Here is a 16,764-nt window from a genome sequence, read left to right as displayed (position 1 = left end):
ATCTGGAGGGCCACAGTTTGCCCACCCCTGCCCTAAAGGGTTATCATTGGAGGGGGGGGGGCTGAGTTTACCAGTTTTGTGGGCTGGACACAAGTACCACTGTGTTTTCTCTCCCACTTCCTGCATGTCAGTTCATACTACAGGCAGATGTTAGCAGCTGCTGATTCTTCCGGTGTGAGACCTGCTATTGGCTTCTCTGTCCACACATCCCTTCAGTCTCTGCCCAAGGCACAGCTGTCCCCTAAGCTGTCTGGAAGAGGCCTCCTTCCCTTGCGGTCAAGAGCACAGTCTGGAGTACATTCCCACCCCCGGGCGGGGACGGCTTGTTCTATGCAAGGTTGGAAGCAGGCGCTGTGCACGGTGCAATCTGAAGGTCTGAATCGAAGCCTGATGCTGCTACCTCTGTGAATTCTTTTAGGGACCAACATAGCTACTGAATTTTGATTCATTTCCTGTACTGAATTCTATCTGCCATGTTTATTGCACCATTTTAAAACACAATTCAGTGGCGGAATATTTTTTGAAACCAAAGCTCCACAGGACATCTGTATGGCTAGAGGCAGACAGCAGTTTACCTGGAGCACTATAATATTTATTTTAACAAGAAATTAACATACTGCAGCTAATTATTTGCAATTGTTCTACATTTTACTGCAAGCTGCTTTGAGGACTGCTACTGAAAAGCAGCCTCGATGTATATGGAGAGCCAATTGCTTCTTGTAGCATTAGCAGATGTTTTATCTGGCACCTCTGCTTAAACAGGCTCTGCAAGTTTATGCAATAATATAACATCTTGAAAAATCTCTTTAACACAGGCAGCAAAAGTGGATGGGCATACATACTTCCCTTCTCCCCCCCAGCACACTGTTTCTGACCATCATGAGCACAAGAAATTACGAAAAATTAATGGAGGAAAGGCCTAAAAGTTTAGCAGAGCTTGTTAAGAACAGAGCCTCCATGTTCAGCAGCAGCTGAGTTATGCTGGAGGCAAGGAGGTGGGCTTGCCCAGCTTTCCCGATGTTGGGAATAGAGTCCCAGAAAGGACAGGCTCCTTTACTCCGAGAGGGACCTGGCTTTCTCTTTTTCCTCAGCCCAACTGAAATGGGCTGATCCCCAAAGGTCTCCAGCCCCCGGCTGCAGTCAACAAGAACAAATCTGGCAGGACAGGCTTTGTTCCGAGGCCCCAGTGGCTGCCGTCATCCATCACGAGGACAGAGAAAGCCTTGGGAGCTGGACTCCTGTTGATGCCCTGCCATTGGCAAAATGACTCCCAGCACAGCAGGCTGCTGCATGATGGATGATGCTGTTTTCAAGTGCTGCAGGTGCTCCCGCCTGCAAAGCCCGACCCCTGTGCTCAGCCCAAAGGCTGGCAGCCAGATGGCTCCAAACAAGACTGCAGCTGCCTTTTCTAGCTGCCATTTCCATGCAGCTCCCCATGAGCCCAAGCCCCACACTGGACCTTACATGAAGGTTTCTTCTCTTCAGTGGGGCAAAACCATCCAGGTGGTTCGGTCATGCCGCTGCTCCCTCAGGTAGGGCAACTGAAATATAAGTTTCTTTGCTAAGCCTCCTCAAGTGACCACTGGGTGACCTCTCCAGTCTTGTCCAAGCCCTGCTGCATAGATATGGTCACGTCTTGTAGTTCTTTCTGCTTGCTTGCTTTCGCTGCGAGTCCAGGAAAGGGTCCTCAACTTGATTGTCCCACATTCCCTTCTGTGACTTCCTCGCTCAGGTGGGAGGTGGATGAATTTGCTCCACTGCAGAGAAGAAACTTTCAGGTAAGGTCCAATGTTTCGTTCTCCTTCAGTGGGGCCAAGGTCATCCAGGTGGTTAGCTGCACCCAAGCTCATGCCGAGGTGGATAGCAACTCTTTGGTCCTTTTCCACCTGTTGCAGCACTCTGTGTCTGAAGGAAGCTTCTCCTGAGGCCATCTGATCTATATGGTAATGCTGGATGAAGGTGGAAAATGATGACCAGATAGCTGCTCTGCATCTCTCTGCCACCGGGGCTCTGGTGGAAAAAGGTGCGGAGGAGGCCGCGACTACAGTGGAATGTGCCGTTATCTTCCTGGGTGGAACCTTGCCCTGGGACTCACATGCCTTCATGATACATTGCTTAACCTAGGCGGCTAAAGTTGAAGATGACACCTTTTTACCCAGGTCCTGCACACAATGCAATATGAACAGAGTGTCTGAAGATTGAAAGGGTGCCATTCTGTTGGAGGTAAATGTGGAGCACCTGGTGAACATCCAGTTCGTGCCTCTCCTTCTCGTCCAGGCTCTGAGGCCAAGGGCAGTAGGACGGAAGGGCTGCCACCTGCTCCAGGTGAAAACACAAGTTGACCTCAGAGTGGCTGCATCCTTTTGGAAGGTGCACGGCTGTTTTCTGGATGATAATGCTGTGAACTTTGAAACACGCTTTGCAGAGGTGATGGCAACTGGGAAAGCCACCTTCCATGAGAGGAACTTGAGTTCCATTTACCCAGGAGGCTCAAAGGGGGCTTCGTGAGAGCCCAAGCTATGATCGGTAAGTTCCACATGGAAAGGTAGTGCCGGATGGGGGGATCCAGCTGCTTAGCCCTTAAGGAAGTGCTTTATGTGTATGTTGCTCAGCTAAGAGGTGAGGGGGCTGTCATAGAGCAGATGCAGCAGAGTTGTTTTCTGTTGCCTCAGAGGGTTGGACCAGAACCAATGGATTGAAATTGATTCAAAAGCATTTTCAGCTAAACATTTGGAAGACGTTCCTTACAGAGTGGCTCCTCCGTGGGACAGGCTTCCTCAGGAGGTGGTGAGTTCTTTTTTGGAAGTTTTTAAGCAGAGGCTAGATAGTTATCTGACAGAAATGCTGATTTTATGAACTTAGGAAGATTGTGAGTGGGTGGGCAGGAAGGGATGTGCCAGTGTTTGTTTCTTGTGGCCCTTCCTTGCATACTCAGAGAATTGCTGACTGCCACTGTGGGATGGCAGGTGAATTTCCTCCAGGCCAGGCTGGATTCTGGAGATTTTTGTTGGGGGTGATCACTTGGGAATGAAATTGGGGTCACTGTGGGAGGGCAGGTCATTGTGAGTTCCTGCATTGTGCAGGGACTAGAATGACCCTGGACCAGAGGACTAGATAACCCTGGAGATTCCTTCCAACTCTATGATTCTAGGGAATGCGCTCTGTCCAGACTTAGGATCACATTGAGAGCCACTACCTGTCTTTTCAGGGTATTGGCCCACAGCCCGTGCTTTTGTTCTTCAAATAGGAATGCTATGATGCCCTGGGGGAGGGGAACAGCTAAACTGGATGAATGCCAAACTTGGTAGCCCATTTGTGAAAGGCCCTTGAGGTATGATTGTAAATGTGTCTGGTGGCATGAAGCATGTCTATGATCTCAGGTGGAAAGTCTAATTTTTGCAGAGTGCGCCATTCAACATCCAAACCATCAGTTGAAGCAATGCTAGGTCTGGATGTTGGAAAGGTCCCTGGAGCAACGGGTCATCATGTGCTGGTAGACGCCATGGCTCTGTCTCTGAAATGTGGACCAGCTCAGAGAACCACAATTGTCTGGGTCAGTTGTCTGGGTCATCACCAATATCTCTGTAGGGCTTTTTGGCTTTTGAATTGGAAGTCTCCTGTAGCTATTTGCCATGCTAGGTCCTATAAGGCTCAGAGCAGGGCTCCAGACATCCTACCTGAGCAGTAGGGCACTCAACGGTCACTTGCATTTCAATTTGCCCTATCTGAGGAAGCAGAGGTGTGACATAACCATCTGGATTGCTTCAGCCCCACTAAAGGAGAACTCCTCTTTTAAAATCCATGCCTGGGACTCAGAGGTCCTGGCTCCCTAAAAAATGGCTGGGGAATAGTCAGAGGGCTCCATCCCTAGGCCACAGAGCTGAAAAGAGGGAGAGAGGGATTGCGGCTTGAGGCAGTGGGGAAGTGGGCGAGAAGGAGGCCTTCTGGAAGCGCAGACTCATGTTCCCCTCCTCAGTGATCTTGGATGGATCCTCCTTGCCTGGCCAGTCTCTCAGAGGTATTCCCAGTACTTCTGTCAAGTCACAGAGGCCCTCCCAAGAGACGTTACTGCATCCTGAAAGATGGGCCATCAGTCCGCTGAGCATGACGTACCTATGCTTGGCATGGAAGCGATCCCCTGAAAGGCCAGCCCTAGGGACAGTCCGAGCTCTGTTTCAAGAGGAGATCTTCAAAGACTGGACCCAGGACTGCCCATGTTCAGTGCTCTTCTCCGATGATCACAGCAGGCATGGGTCCCATAGCCCCTCACACCCCCACCTCACTTCTCCATCGCCACTCAAACCTCCTTCTGGCTGACACGTACCTGACTGCCCTTCTCTCCTGGAGGTCCTTCCTTGCCAGGATGACCCTATGGACAAAGACACAGAAATCCGGTGAGTCTCCTCACAGCTTGCAGTGGGTGCCTCCCATCTCCCTCCCAGTGACATGCTTCTCAACAGTCTGGGAGAAGGCAGGCATGAGAGCTCCAGCAGCCTAGGAGTGTGCCCCAGGCAACAGCACCGGGCCTGCCACATGTAATTTCTGGTGCATTTTTTGAGATCAATTACGATAAGATATTCTGGTCAAGTAGACCACCAGCATGCCAAGATCCAATTAGGGGGCACATAGAGACACATTATCGATGGGGAGTGCTAAACTTGAAAAAACTCTTCAGGTCAGCTAGAGCATCTTCCAAAGATGCCCTTGCAAATGACCAGAACCACCATCAATGGATAAGTGCTCACATCATGGATGTGACTGTCTCAGGAACACATCCCACCCCTCTAGGGAAGGGGAGCCACCTCCTTTGCCATGCTGAGAAAAAGGAAGATGAAAATCAGACCCCTGCATGTCTGACAATCAAGTTCCAGGCATGCTTCTGATCTCAGGTCCTGGTGGCCTCAAGCAATAGATCTCCCATGTGGACTTTATAACAGGAGGAGTCAAGCTGTGGTCCTTCAGATGTCCATGGACTACAATTCCCATGAGCCCCTGCCAGCAAACGCTGGCAGGAGCTCATGGGAATTGTAGTCCATGGACATCTGGAGGACCACAGCTTGACTACCCCTGCTTTATAACACGTGAGCATCTTTCCACGCAAATACAAACAGGGCTCTAAGAGGTCTTTTAGCAGAACTTACCGGAGGACCATCTGCTCCAGGCATGCCAGGAAGGCCAGGTTTTCCCAGTGGACCCTAAGGGGAGAAAGTGGCACCTCCGTTACATGGGCAAGGAAGGGCTTCTGCAGAAGTAAGGACAGAAGGACTGCATTTCATCCAGTTGTCTCTTTTGCTTAACTCTATGCTGTGCTAAAGATCCGCTTTTTAAACCTTGTTCTTTTAATAATAAATTGTTTATAAATTGGAAGTGGGCCATGGTTCTCTGATCCACCATCTTGGAAACACTAGCCCAGTGCAAAGGGGAGGGAGCTTGGCAAGCAGCTTCTCCTCTAGAGGTAGTAATAGTACCTTGGTAGTAACTGGTCCTATAGCACCCACATGCTGGGGCTGTGAGTGACCACAGAGGCAAGGCCTCACCCATGTGAAAGGGCTGCTGGGGAGCCTGATTTTGTACTTGGTGGTGGCAGCAGTTACCTTTTGCCACTCGCCTGGAGTTGGCAACCAGCCAGAACAGGGGGTGGGCAAGGACAGAACTCGGCCTGCAAGGAAAAAGCAGGCTGGTTCCATCACATCAAAACTAACTGGTGATGTAGATGATAAGAGGATTTCTGATTTTAAACGGAATTGGGAATCAAGGACAAGATACATGGAGCAGAATTTAAAGATAAGAAAATGATTTAAACCTTTGTAATCATCTAAAGATGATTCTTTTTTTCTCGTTTCTGTACTTTTTGTTTATTCATATTTATAAGAGTCTAGGGTTGTGAGATATATTTTGACTTGGAACAGTTGTTTGACTTAAATAGATTGTTTGATATTGGATGTGACCTCTTTGTATAGTAAGTGGGAAGTCACCTTTTTGCTTCTGTGCATGTATGTATTTGTATTCTTTATTATTTTCCTACTGAAATATTTTTGTTTGCCTTGATGATGCTTGCATGATGTATGTGAATTCGTTCATAGACCTATTAGAAAACACGAAACCTTCCTGACCTTGTCTGTTGACTAGGCCTGGGAAATGCCTCTTGCACGGTTGGGTATGAATGAAAAGGTGGCATCATAGCAGCCAGTGATCACAGCCACTGCTCCAGTCCCACAGAAAAGGGGGGCATTACAGGAGATGCAAAAGGTCTCTCGGTACTGCTTGAATCCACAGTGGCTCATTTACACATGCTGATGTCATAAAATGATGAAAACTACGCATGTGAACTAGCCCGAACTAACCTTAATGCTCTTTCCTTGCATATTTGCCCTGCTGAAACAGTGGCTTACCTTCCTTAACTGTGTTGCCTGAGATTACTGTCAAAGGGTTTTAAAATCCATTTTGCCCTGTGTGAAGGAATGCATATTTTCTTTGGAGGTCTGAACTGAGCAAAATTTGATTTTTAAAGTTTTTCTCTTTGGGCAGGTTCGAGTGGGTTAAGTTGCTTTCCAGTTTCACTTAAGCCACCTTGAAAGAAATGTGAATTGTTCTAGCCACAGACAATGGGATGATCCAGCCCCAAGCCAGGAAAAGAGGTTTGCAGGATTCTAGGACCAGAAAAAAAAAGATTCTTTAACCTGGCCTGACTGGTAAGTGGGAGGAGAAAGAAGAATGATAAAACTCCAGGGAGCAAGGAAGAAGCTCTCTCTTTTTTTGTATTGATTACATCAAGGCAGAGAACGCTTAACTGGGGCTTGTGGGAGGCTGTCATTGACATCTGCCCACCTGGAAAAGGTGATGGAAACCCTGTAGAACAGGGGTAGTCAACCTGTGGTCCTCCAGGTGTTCATGGACTACAATTCCCATGAGACCCTGCCAGCAAACGCTGGCAGGGGCTCATGGGAATTGCAGTCCATGGACACCTGGAGGACCACAGGTTGACTACCCCTGCTGTAGAATACCTGTAATTTCTAAGCAAAGGAGCCTGCCTTAAACTTAACATCTATTAGGGCATGAATAGACAGAAGAACTACATTTTACCCTTTTCTTTTGAATCCCTTGCTCAAACTGGTGCTGTGTTAACAGTATGCTTGTGAACATTTTCTTTTTAATAAATGTTTTATAACTTAGGATGCTGGTAGTGGTTCTCTGTACTAGGCACACTGCCACTGTCCGTCTTGGATACCTTATTTTAAAAGGAGCACCATGGGAGTGGGGAGGGCATTCATTTGGCAAGTGGCTACTCCCCCATTGGTGCCCAAAGCAGTAAACTAGACACTGGGTAGTGGATGGCCTCAGAACTTGGAAGCTGGGAGGCCTGACCCTCATAGTGGGCAATTCCTACAAAGGCCAGTTATTGTTGGAGGTTGATCACAGAGAGCGAGAGAGGGCAATGAGGTACAGAGGGCAGGGTAGTACAGCACCTGTAGATTGGAGCATGACTGTTCCACCAAACCCTGACAAGTCACAAAACAGAATCAAATGAGTAGCTGTGTTGGTCTGAAGTAGCACAATAAAATCAGAGCCCAGTAGCACCATTAAGACCAACAAAGATTTATCTCAACTAAGCGTACTTGCACACGAAAGCTCACACTTTGAATAAATCTTTGTTGGTCCAGTTGGGCTACTGGACTCTGATTTTATTAAGTCACAAAACAGGTACTTGAAATCTGAAGCGGAAAAACTTCGTGTTTTTGCTCCTCTTTATCAGGCATGGGAGGGGACATCCTTACACTTTCCCAGCCACAGAAAGAAACAGATGTTGTAAAGGAGAAAAGAAGCTATCTAAGGGCACCAACGGCATTCTGAACAGCATAAGCTGGCATCTGTCAGGGATGCTTTGAATTAACTTACTTTTTCCCCCGGTGGACCAATCGCTCCTTGAGGACCAGGAAGACCCTGAAAGAAGAGGTGAGTGGGGAAACAAAGAGGAGTATTAAGGTACAGGGACCAATAAAGGAGTTCTTCCCAAGGTATTTGGGCAGAATACTGCAATAGTGTGGCCAACTACAGGGGCAATTCCTCAGCTAATTTTCAGCTAAATAGAAACAAGTTTGGGATGCCTCCTTGAATCTCTCAAGACCTCAAAGCTATCACTGGATATTCCTTGCAGTGAAAATGCAAAGTGAAGTTTGAGGAAAGCCAAGTCTTCTTAGTGACATTTCTTGGGGAGAAACTAAGGAGGGTTCCCATCAGGCAAAACAGGGCAAAAATTTTTAGGGAAGACAGAATAAACTTCCGCAAACCTTTGCCTATAGTCCTGTCTAGAACAACAGTCACACACTCAAATCTTTATACCATCTTTTCCACATTACAGCATCCAATAAGTAAATCTTTGTCTAACTATCTACACATTTACTTATTTATAGAAGAAGAGTTGTTTTTATACCCCACTTTTCACTGGCTGAAGGAGTCTCAAGGCAGCTTACAATCACCTTCCCTTCCTCTCCCCTCAACAGACACACTGTGAGGTAGGTGAGGCTGAGAGAGTTCAGCTTTGTGAAAACAACACTATCAGGTCTGTGATGCGCCCAAGGCTGCATGTGGGGGAGTGGGGAATCAGACCTGCCACTCTTAACCACTACACCATACTGGTATATACAAATATATCCGAATTTTACAATACAGTGGCTGAAACAATAAAACATGCAAAACATTTGGTACATTTCTTATGCCATCTTGATGGGGTTACAACATTTGGCTACACTGGAGCAAATAAGAGTTTTAACTAAAGAGACCTCCTATACCGTAAAGCAGGGGTAGGCAAACTGCGGCCCTCCAGATGTCCATTTGCTGGCAGGGGCTCATGGGACTTGTAGGGGCACAGTTTGCCCACCCCTGCCGTATAAGAACAGCAGCCAACAGTGTGGTACAGTGGCTAGATCTGGAAGACCAACCCCTCAAGTTGGCACCAAGCTCACCAGGTGACCTTGATACCACACTTTCTCAGTCCAATCTACCCTACAAGGTTCCTTGTGAAGACAGAACCATGCATGTTGCCCCAAACTCCTTAGGAGAAGGAGAGGATAAAAATAAGAGAGATCCAACATGAGATTCAACCCTACCCTTCACTGAATGCTTTGCTTTCATTCGGATCAATCACCACCATTCTTACCTGAGCACCTGGACTTCCCTGCTGTCCTGGAGGGCCGGGCTCACCTTGTGGACCCTTGGAAGAGACACGGAAAAGGGAAAACATGTCAGTGTTGGCTGTGCTTTTTTTTTTTTTTTTGCTACGTATTTCATTTATTTCAAATCACAGAAGAGTGACCACAGTGGACAGGCTTTCACCCAGAAATGTTACAATCCATTTATTTAGAAAAACACACAACCTGCCTTTCAACAGAACAGGAGAATCAGTGACTGAAACCACATAATCTCACCCATCATCATGAAAGGATCACAGAGCAGAACGCTGCCCAGCTGATACTAGGGCTAGGGATGAGTACAAACCAGGTGACAAACCAAAGTTCATCCTGAATTTTGACTTGTTCAAGGTATGCAAATCGAAGTTCATGAACTGAGGAACTGGGATAACAGAATCATAGAACCCCAGAGTTGGAAGGGACCGCCAGGGTCATCTAGTTCAACCCCCTGCACAATGCAGGAACTCACAGTCTTGGTGTAGTTCATGGTGGTTTGTGATGGTTTCTGAAGAGCAGGTTTCCACCTGCTTGCTTTCTCCTCTTCAGTAGAAACAACTGAGTGGCCAGGAGCTCCTCGCAACTCAGCTGTTTGGTTTAAATAGCCCAGAGCCATTTAAACCATTATTTTAGCTCCTTGCAGCTCTTCATGGGGAGAAAAGACAGGCTTTCTACTTTCCATGAAAAGCCACTGGGAGCAGAAAGACAGGCTGGAGGGGATGAAGTTTCTTTGCAGGGGGATTTCACCCTTGCCTAGCAAGCCACAGCCAAGAGAGATGGAGAAGAGAAGCCTCTTCTTCAGCAGACATCCCCCCCCCCTCCTGGGTTTTCTCCTGGTTACACAGCCGGAAGAAAAAACACCTCTTCCTGATGATGTGTGCAGGGCTGTGCCTAGGGAAGAAAGGGGGAAAGCAAGTCCCTTCCTGGGCAATCCCCCCTCCCCAGCCATGGTGAGCCAAGGCTGGGAGAAAGGGGGAAGTCAAGTCCCCTCCTGGGTGCTCCCCACCCCTTTTTCCAGGTTGTGGTGAGCTGCAACTGGGAGAAAGGAGAAACCATATTTTCCGGACTGGTTCTGTTATATCTTCTGGCACTTTCCAGACTCACAGGGCCCATGCTGGTCTGTCTCTGTCTGTCTGTGCCCCAAACGACAAACAGTTGCTGGTAAGGGCTGGCCAAAGCCCATAGCCCAGGAGGGACACACCCGCACCACTCTACCCCAACCGCAGTCTGCGAGTGTCTACCATCGTATCTAGATTGCTGCTCATCTCTAGATCATAATGATCAATTCTGCAGGCAAAAATGGCAACTTTGGAGGACAGACTCTGAGGCTTTGTAGGATTTTGTAGTCCCACCTCCAAACCTCCAGGAATATTTCCAACCCAGGGGTAGCCAACCTCCAGCTGGAGCCTGGAGACCTCCTGGAATTACAGCTCACCTGCAGAGTATAAAGATCAGCTCCCCAGTCAGAAAGGGCTGCTTTGGAGGTTGGAGAGGGTTGCTGTGCAGAAGAAAATTTAAGGCCTCCCACGCAGGTTATTGTGGAGTTCAAACACTTGAGGCCTACTGCACAAGGTTGTGACGCAGATGAAACAGGAGGCAAAAGAACCCCAGCAACAGCATCCAGTTTCATGTGTACAACAACCCTGTGTGGTAGGCCTCAAATCTACAGAGAGTCGCGGAGAAGAAATACACATGGCTTGGCTGCATCTTCCCTCCAGCAGTGAGGCCAGCCAGAGCAGTACTGTATGTGAGAAGGGGCTTTTCTGTGGCCTCCTTGTCAGCCAAATGTTAGGCAGACAGGGAAAGGTTCCCCCTCCCTGCAAAAGGAAAGCACACCCATGCCCACAGACTCCTCTGCGTTGCTCTCAGAAATGCCTCCCTTGCCTCAGTCAGGGGCTGTTAGAGGCTTCCTTTATAGCAGGCCAGAATGGAGGCGGGGAGTTAGCTGCCAGCGGCGGCTAACTCATTGGTTGCCTGCAATGTCCGGAGGTGATGGTGCATGATAAACAGTTCTGCGGAGGAGGAACATGCAGGAGCACAAACACGAATTCCCACACTACAGCGGACAAAGAAAACTCACCACATTCCCCTTGGGGCCTGTTTGTCCGTCCATGCCAGATATACCCTACGTGAGGAGTTAAAAGGAAAAGAAAAAAAAATGAGACAGAATCATAGAAAGAACCTTCAGGGCCATTTAGTTCAACTCCCTGCAGGATGCTTTCTGAAAAGCAGTAAGACCACCTTTCCCCAGGCCCAACCCATTGCCTATCTGGCTTAGGCCACAGGAGACCTGCCGGCACGCCTGGGAAATAAGCTATCAAGTGTTTTTGGCGAGTCCACAAAGAAGGCTGCCTGCTGCTTCTCAGGGGATTGTCTGGAATGGAAGCACCCCCCGGAGGAGTCTTCAGCCTCAGGCCTGGTCTGCTTCTGAGGGGTCCCCAACATGGTGCCCACGAGTGCCTGGACACCCGCCAAGAGGTCTTGACTGGCCCCTGGAGATCTTACTGACTTTCTGTGGCCATTGCCAGCACCTCTGCTTTCATTCTTTCCCACTGCTTTTTTGAAAAGTTGCACCTCTCCTCTCCTGCACCTGGGCTTCTCCTGTGTGTGGATGGCTCTGCCTTCTGCAGCATCCATTTTGTGGCTGTGCCCATCATCGTGTTTCTGAAATCCAGAGGCCCCCAAAATGTTGTGGGGGCCCCCGGTCTGTCTCTTCTGGGGGCTCCTTTATCTGAGGAAGCTTGTAGAGGCTACCAGAGCCCAGCAGGGGGAGCTGGCTTATTTTAAACTTTCGTGGCCTCCTTTGTTGCCTTACAATCCACCAGAGGCAGCTGAGGGAGGAGAATAGTGTTTGTAAGGGGGTGCCTCAGTCCAATGCAGGCAGCAGGAGCAGCTAGAATAGCAGGAGCCAAAAAATCAGCCCCAGGCCTTACTGTACCCAGTCAACTTACTGAGAGAACAGCAGGCTTATCAGATAACCATCCTTTCTGTCTAGCAGTTTAGGTAATTGTGCTTGAAACAGGATACTCTATGCTGTCAGGGGAGCTGGCCTCCGGGGCCCTTGCCCTGCCATGGCTTCCAGCTCCCTTGCCCACAAAGAATCCTGGGACTTGAGTTCGTGCTGACAGTCGCTGGCTAGTCCTTAAAGGACTCCGATTCCCAGCATCCCTTGGAATGAGCTGCCTGCCACATGCTACTTACTGGAGGTCCAGGGGGTCCAGGAGGCCCTTTGGGTCCCAGCAAACCACGGGGTCCCTGTTGTGGAGAAAAACACAGGTTGTAGAGGCCATCATAAGACATCAGAGAATACTCTCAGAAGCACTGAACATCTTTGAAAAGGAGAAAAACAGCCCACTCTAAACAACAAATGCCATCAGCCACATACACTCTCTAGGCCAGGGGTAGTCAAACTGCGGCCCTCCAGATGTCTACGGACTACAATTCCCACAAGCCCCTGCCAGCGAATGCTGGCAGGGGCTCGTGGGAATTGTAGTCCGTGGACATCTGGAGGGCCGCAGTTTGACTACCTCTGTTCTAGGCATTAAAAAGCCTTCTCTCTTGGACTTCACTTGGACTTCACTTATCCAAATTGGGGCAGAAGGTGTCTGGCAGGAACCCGAGGAGATTCACTGGGAGAACTTTAAACTGAAGGCACCCGGGGAAGGAGGCGTCCACACAGGGATTCTCACCTCCAGATTAGACATCAATTCAAAGTACTATGGGGTCTGACAGCACCCCTGGATTTTCCCCTGAGGCAGTGGGAGGGAGCCGCTGGAAATAGTAGGAGGAGGGTGGGTTTTTTTTAAATGTCGTCTCTGTGTAGTGTAGTGTAATGAGGGATTGAGACTGTTTTTAGTTTTACATGGGGTTTTATCTTTTTATCTATGTAACTCGCTACAAGGTGGTCTGCCGATAATGGTGGGGAATAAATCTAACACCCAAGCAAGCAAACAAACAAACATAATGTAGGAGAGCAGATAGGGGTGGTCACCTGGGAAGGACTGGTCTAATAGAACCAAGGGCTTCAGGTGCATATATACCAAAGGCTGAAGCATGGGCAAGAAAAAGGAAGAGTTTAAGCTTCACATGCACACAGAGAGATATAATTTAGCAGGCATTACAGAGGCTTGGTGGAACAGTCTTACTCAAGGAGCTTGTTCCCCCAGAATTCTTGGTCCTACATAAATCACAGACTGTGGGACGAGGGGTGGGGGAGTGGCCATCCTGGTTCAGGGGGATTCCTCCTTACACCAACAATTCCAGGAACTGAGTGTGTCAGCCTGGGTGGGACCTGGTTGAAAGCATGGCCATCTGACTGGTTTACCGTCTGCCGATTGCACCAACAGATTCCCTGCTGGGTCTGCTAGAGGTGGTGGCCAGGTGGGGTCTGCAGCACCCCAGACTTATTGTTCCAGGGGACTTCAAAGTCCACGTGGAGGGCTGGCCTCTTGATCAGGCCCAGATTTAGTGACATCTATGGCCATACCGGGGCTTTCATAATTCGTTGTGCCACACAGTAAGCAGGGGACATCCTGGACTTGATCTTTGATGCAGGGTTAGGGGTACAGCTAATGCAATGCCATCATCAGACCACTATGCCTTGAAGGATTCTCCACCCTACCCCGCAGAGGGCAGATTCTTGTCCGCGTGCAGAGACTTATGGATCCAAAAGGATTCCTGAATGCTCGGCAGGACCTGAAGTCTCCCAACAAATCGTTACATTAGATGGTTGATGACTGGCACAACCGGATGTCGGGTACCATCAACAAGATTGTTATCCAGTGTCCACCCCCTGCCTGTCCTAAGCCAGCCCCCCGGCATACAGAGGACCTGCATGAATAAAATAGGAGTTGAGGCGTCTAGAGTGAGGTTGGAGGCAAACTTGTGACAAAATGGTGAGAATATCTTATAGCAGGGGCAATCCAACCTGTGGTCCTCCAGATGTCCATGGACTACAATTCCCATGAGCCTCTGCCAGCATTTGCTGGCAGGGGCTCATGGGAACTGTAGTCCATGGACATCTGGAGGACCACAGGTTGACTACCCCTGTCTTATAGGATGCTTATTACTTTGTCATGACCTTACCCAACACTTAATACAATGAAGGAACTGGAGGCCCCTTGGCCACCTCTGGAGGACTGCTTTAACAGTTTCCAGTGTCTTGGGCAGGCCAATGACAACAAGGTATTAGCTTGTACGAGGCAGACCACACATTCTCTAGATCCCTGCTCCTCATGGCTCCTAAAAACAAGCAATGAGAAGGTAGGAGGACCACTCTGGAAGGCAATAAATCTTTCCCTGTCCGCAGAGACTTTCCTGGACAGTCTGAAAAAGGCGGTAGATTGCCCTCGATTGAAAAACAAAATTAATGGATCCCTGGAACCTGGGCAGTTACCACACCATCTAGCACCTCGCGCTTCTGAGGAAGATGATTGAAAGGGCCACTATAGACCAATTGCTAACATTCCTGGAGGAAGCATCCATTCCGCTTGAGTTTACACCCAGGCCATGAAGTCAAGACAGCTCTGGTTGCCCCAACAGATGATCGCCCACAACAGCTGGATATAGGCAATTCAGTGCTGCTGGTGTTGCTTAACCTCACAGCAGCGTTTGACATGGTAGACCACAAGCTTCTTGCTCACCGCTTCATTGATGCGAGAATCTGAGGAACTGTCCTGCAGTGGGTTACTGCCTTTCTCCATAGTTGTGGTCAGGGTCACGATCAGGGAGGATCACATCATAAAATCATAGAGTTGAAAGGGACCTACAGGGTCATCTAGTCCAACCCACTGCACAATGCAGGAACTCACAATTACCTGTCCACTCACAGTGATGCCAGTTTCATGCCCACACAAAAAATCTCCAGAATCCACCCTGTCCCGTAGAGAATTCACCTACCATCCTACAGTGGCAATCAGTAATACACTAGGTATGCAAGGAAGGACCACAAGAGACAAACACTGACATACCCTTCCTCGCAATCTGATTAAGTTCATCCACTCACGATCTGATTAAGTTCATAAAATCAGAATTTCTGTGAGGTGACTATCTAGCCTCTGCTTAAAAACTTCCGAAGAATGAGAACACACCACCTCCTGAGGAAGCCTGTTCCACTCAGGAACTGCTCTAACTGTCACAAACTTCTCCAGATGTTCAGCTGAAAATTCTTTTGAATTAATTTCAATCCATTGGTTCTTGTCCAGCCAAAAAAAACAACTCTGCTCCATCTTCTCTATGACAGCAAATATTTGAAGATGGTTATCTTATCACCTCTTATCACCTCCTTTGGACACACTCCAGTTTCTCTAGATCTTTCTTCAGTTGTGGTACCCAAAACTGAACACAGCATTCCAAGTGATGTCTTAACAGAGTGGAGTAAAATGGTAACATCAGTTCACATGATCTGGATACTATACTTCTTTTAATACAGCCTCAAATCCCATTTGCCTTTTGAGCTGCTGAGTCACACTATTGACTCATGTTCAGTGTATGGTCTACTGAGACCCCCAGATCCTTTTTGCACATACTACTGCCAAGCTAAGTCTCACCAATCTGATAGTGATGCATTTGATTTTTCCTAACTAAATGAAGAAATTTATACTATTGAAATTCATTTCATTTATTTTAGCCCAGATTCCCAGACTGTCAAGATCATTCTCTATCCTGATTCTATCTTCTGGTGTTTTTGCTACCCCTCCCAGTTTAGTATCATCTGAAAATTTAATAAGCACCCCCTCTATTCCTTCATGCAAATCATTTATGCATATGTTGGACAGATTCCTGAAGCACTTAATTCGTCACTCCTCTCCAAGAAGATGATGAACCATTTACAAGCACCCTTTTCGTGCAATCTGTCAACCAGTTCTTGATGCAACTAATAGTAATAGGATCCATACCGCATTTTAACAATTTGTTAATAAGAATATCATGCAGAACCTTATCAAAAGCCTTACTGAATTCAAGGTAAACTATGTCTACAACACTCCCCTGATCTAGCAAGGTAGTAACTTTCTCAAAAAAAGAGATGAAGTTAGTTTGACCTGACTTGTTCTTGAGAAAGCCAGTTTGGGTACCACAACTTAGTATTATAGCCATCTGCTCTAGCTGCACAAGGACCGACTGCCTGATAATTTGTTCTAAAATTTTACCAGCTATAGATGTCAAGCTGACGGATCAGTAGTTACCCGGATCCTCCTTTTCCCCCTTTTTGAAGATGAGGACAAAATATGCCCACCTCCAAACTTCTGGCACTTCACCTGTTCTCTAAGAATTGTCAAGAAAAATGGACAGAGGCTCAGAAATTATTTCTGCATGTTCTTTTAGTACCCTTGGATCCAATTCCCAGGAGATTTGGTTTCATTTAAAGAAACTAGGTGTTTATAGATTATCTATCCTAGGTCACAACTCCCATCCCTTATCAGGTGAAGTGATTTTGCCACATTGAGCATGATTCCCCTCTGAAAAGAAGGCTGAAGAGAAGTAGTAATTGAGCAGTTCAGCCCTCTCTTCATCACCTGTTAAAATGTTAATTTCTGGTCCCCACAATGACCCTACCATGTCCCCATTCTTTTTCTTACTT

General features: G+C 47.9%; 1 protein-coding gene across 1 annotated transcript in view; it reads right to left on the bottom strand.

Annotated features, from left to right (window-relative positions):
* The window catches only part of COL5A1 (collagen type V alpha 1 chain), a 263,653-nt gene that overhangs the window by 71,926 nt on the left and 174,963 nt on the right, over nucleotides 1-16,764 (bottom strand). Inside the window, exons 21-26 of the mRNA XM_077306664.1 lie at nucleotides 12,387-12,440; nucleotides 11,266-11,310; nucleotides 9,158-9,211; nucleotides 7,897-7,941; nucleotides 5,142-5,195; nucleotides 4,325-4,369 (exon numbers count right to left, since the gene is read on the bottom strand). Coding sequence (XP_077162779.1) covers nucleotides 4,325-4,369; nucleotides 5,142-5,195; nucleotides 7,897-7,941; nucleotides 9,158-9,211; nucleotides 11,266-11,310; nucleotides 12,387-12,440 — 297 coding nt within the window. The remainder of the gene's footprint in view (nucleotides 1-4,324; nucleotides 4,370-5,141; nucleotides 5,196-7,896; nucleotides 7,942-9,157; nucleotides 9,212-11,265; nucleotides 11,311-12,386; nucleotides 12,441-16,764) is intronic.

Source organism: Paroedura picta, chromosome 12 (genome assembly GCF_049243985.1).
Source record: "Paroedura picta isolate Pp20150507F chromosome 12, Ppicta_v3.0, whole genome shotgun sequence".
NCBI classification, from domain to species: domain Eukaryota; kingdom Metazoa; phylum Chordata; class Lepidosauria; order Squamata; family Gekkonidae; genus Paroedura; species Paroedura picta.
The sequence above is the reverse complement of the archived record's forward strand: the minus strand, read 5'-3'. Positions and strand labels throughout refer to the sequence as shown.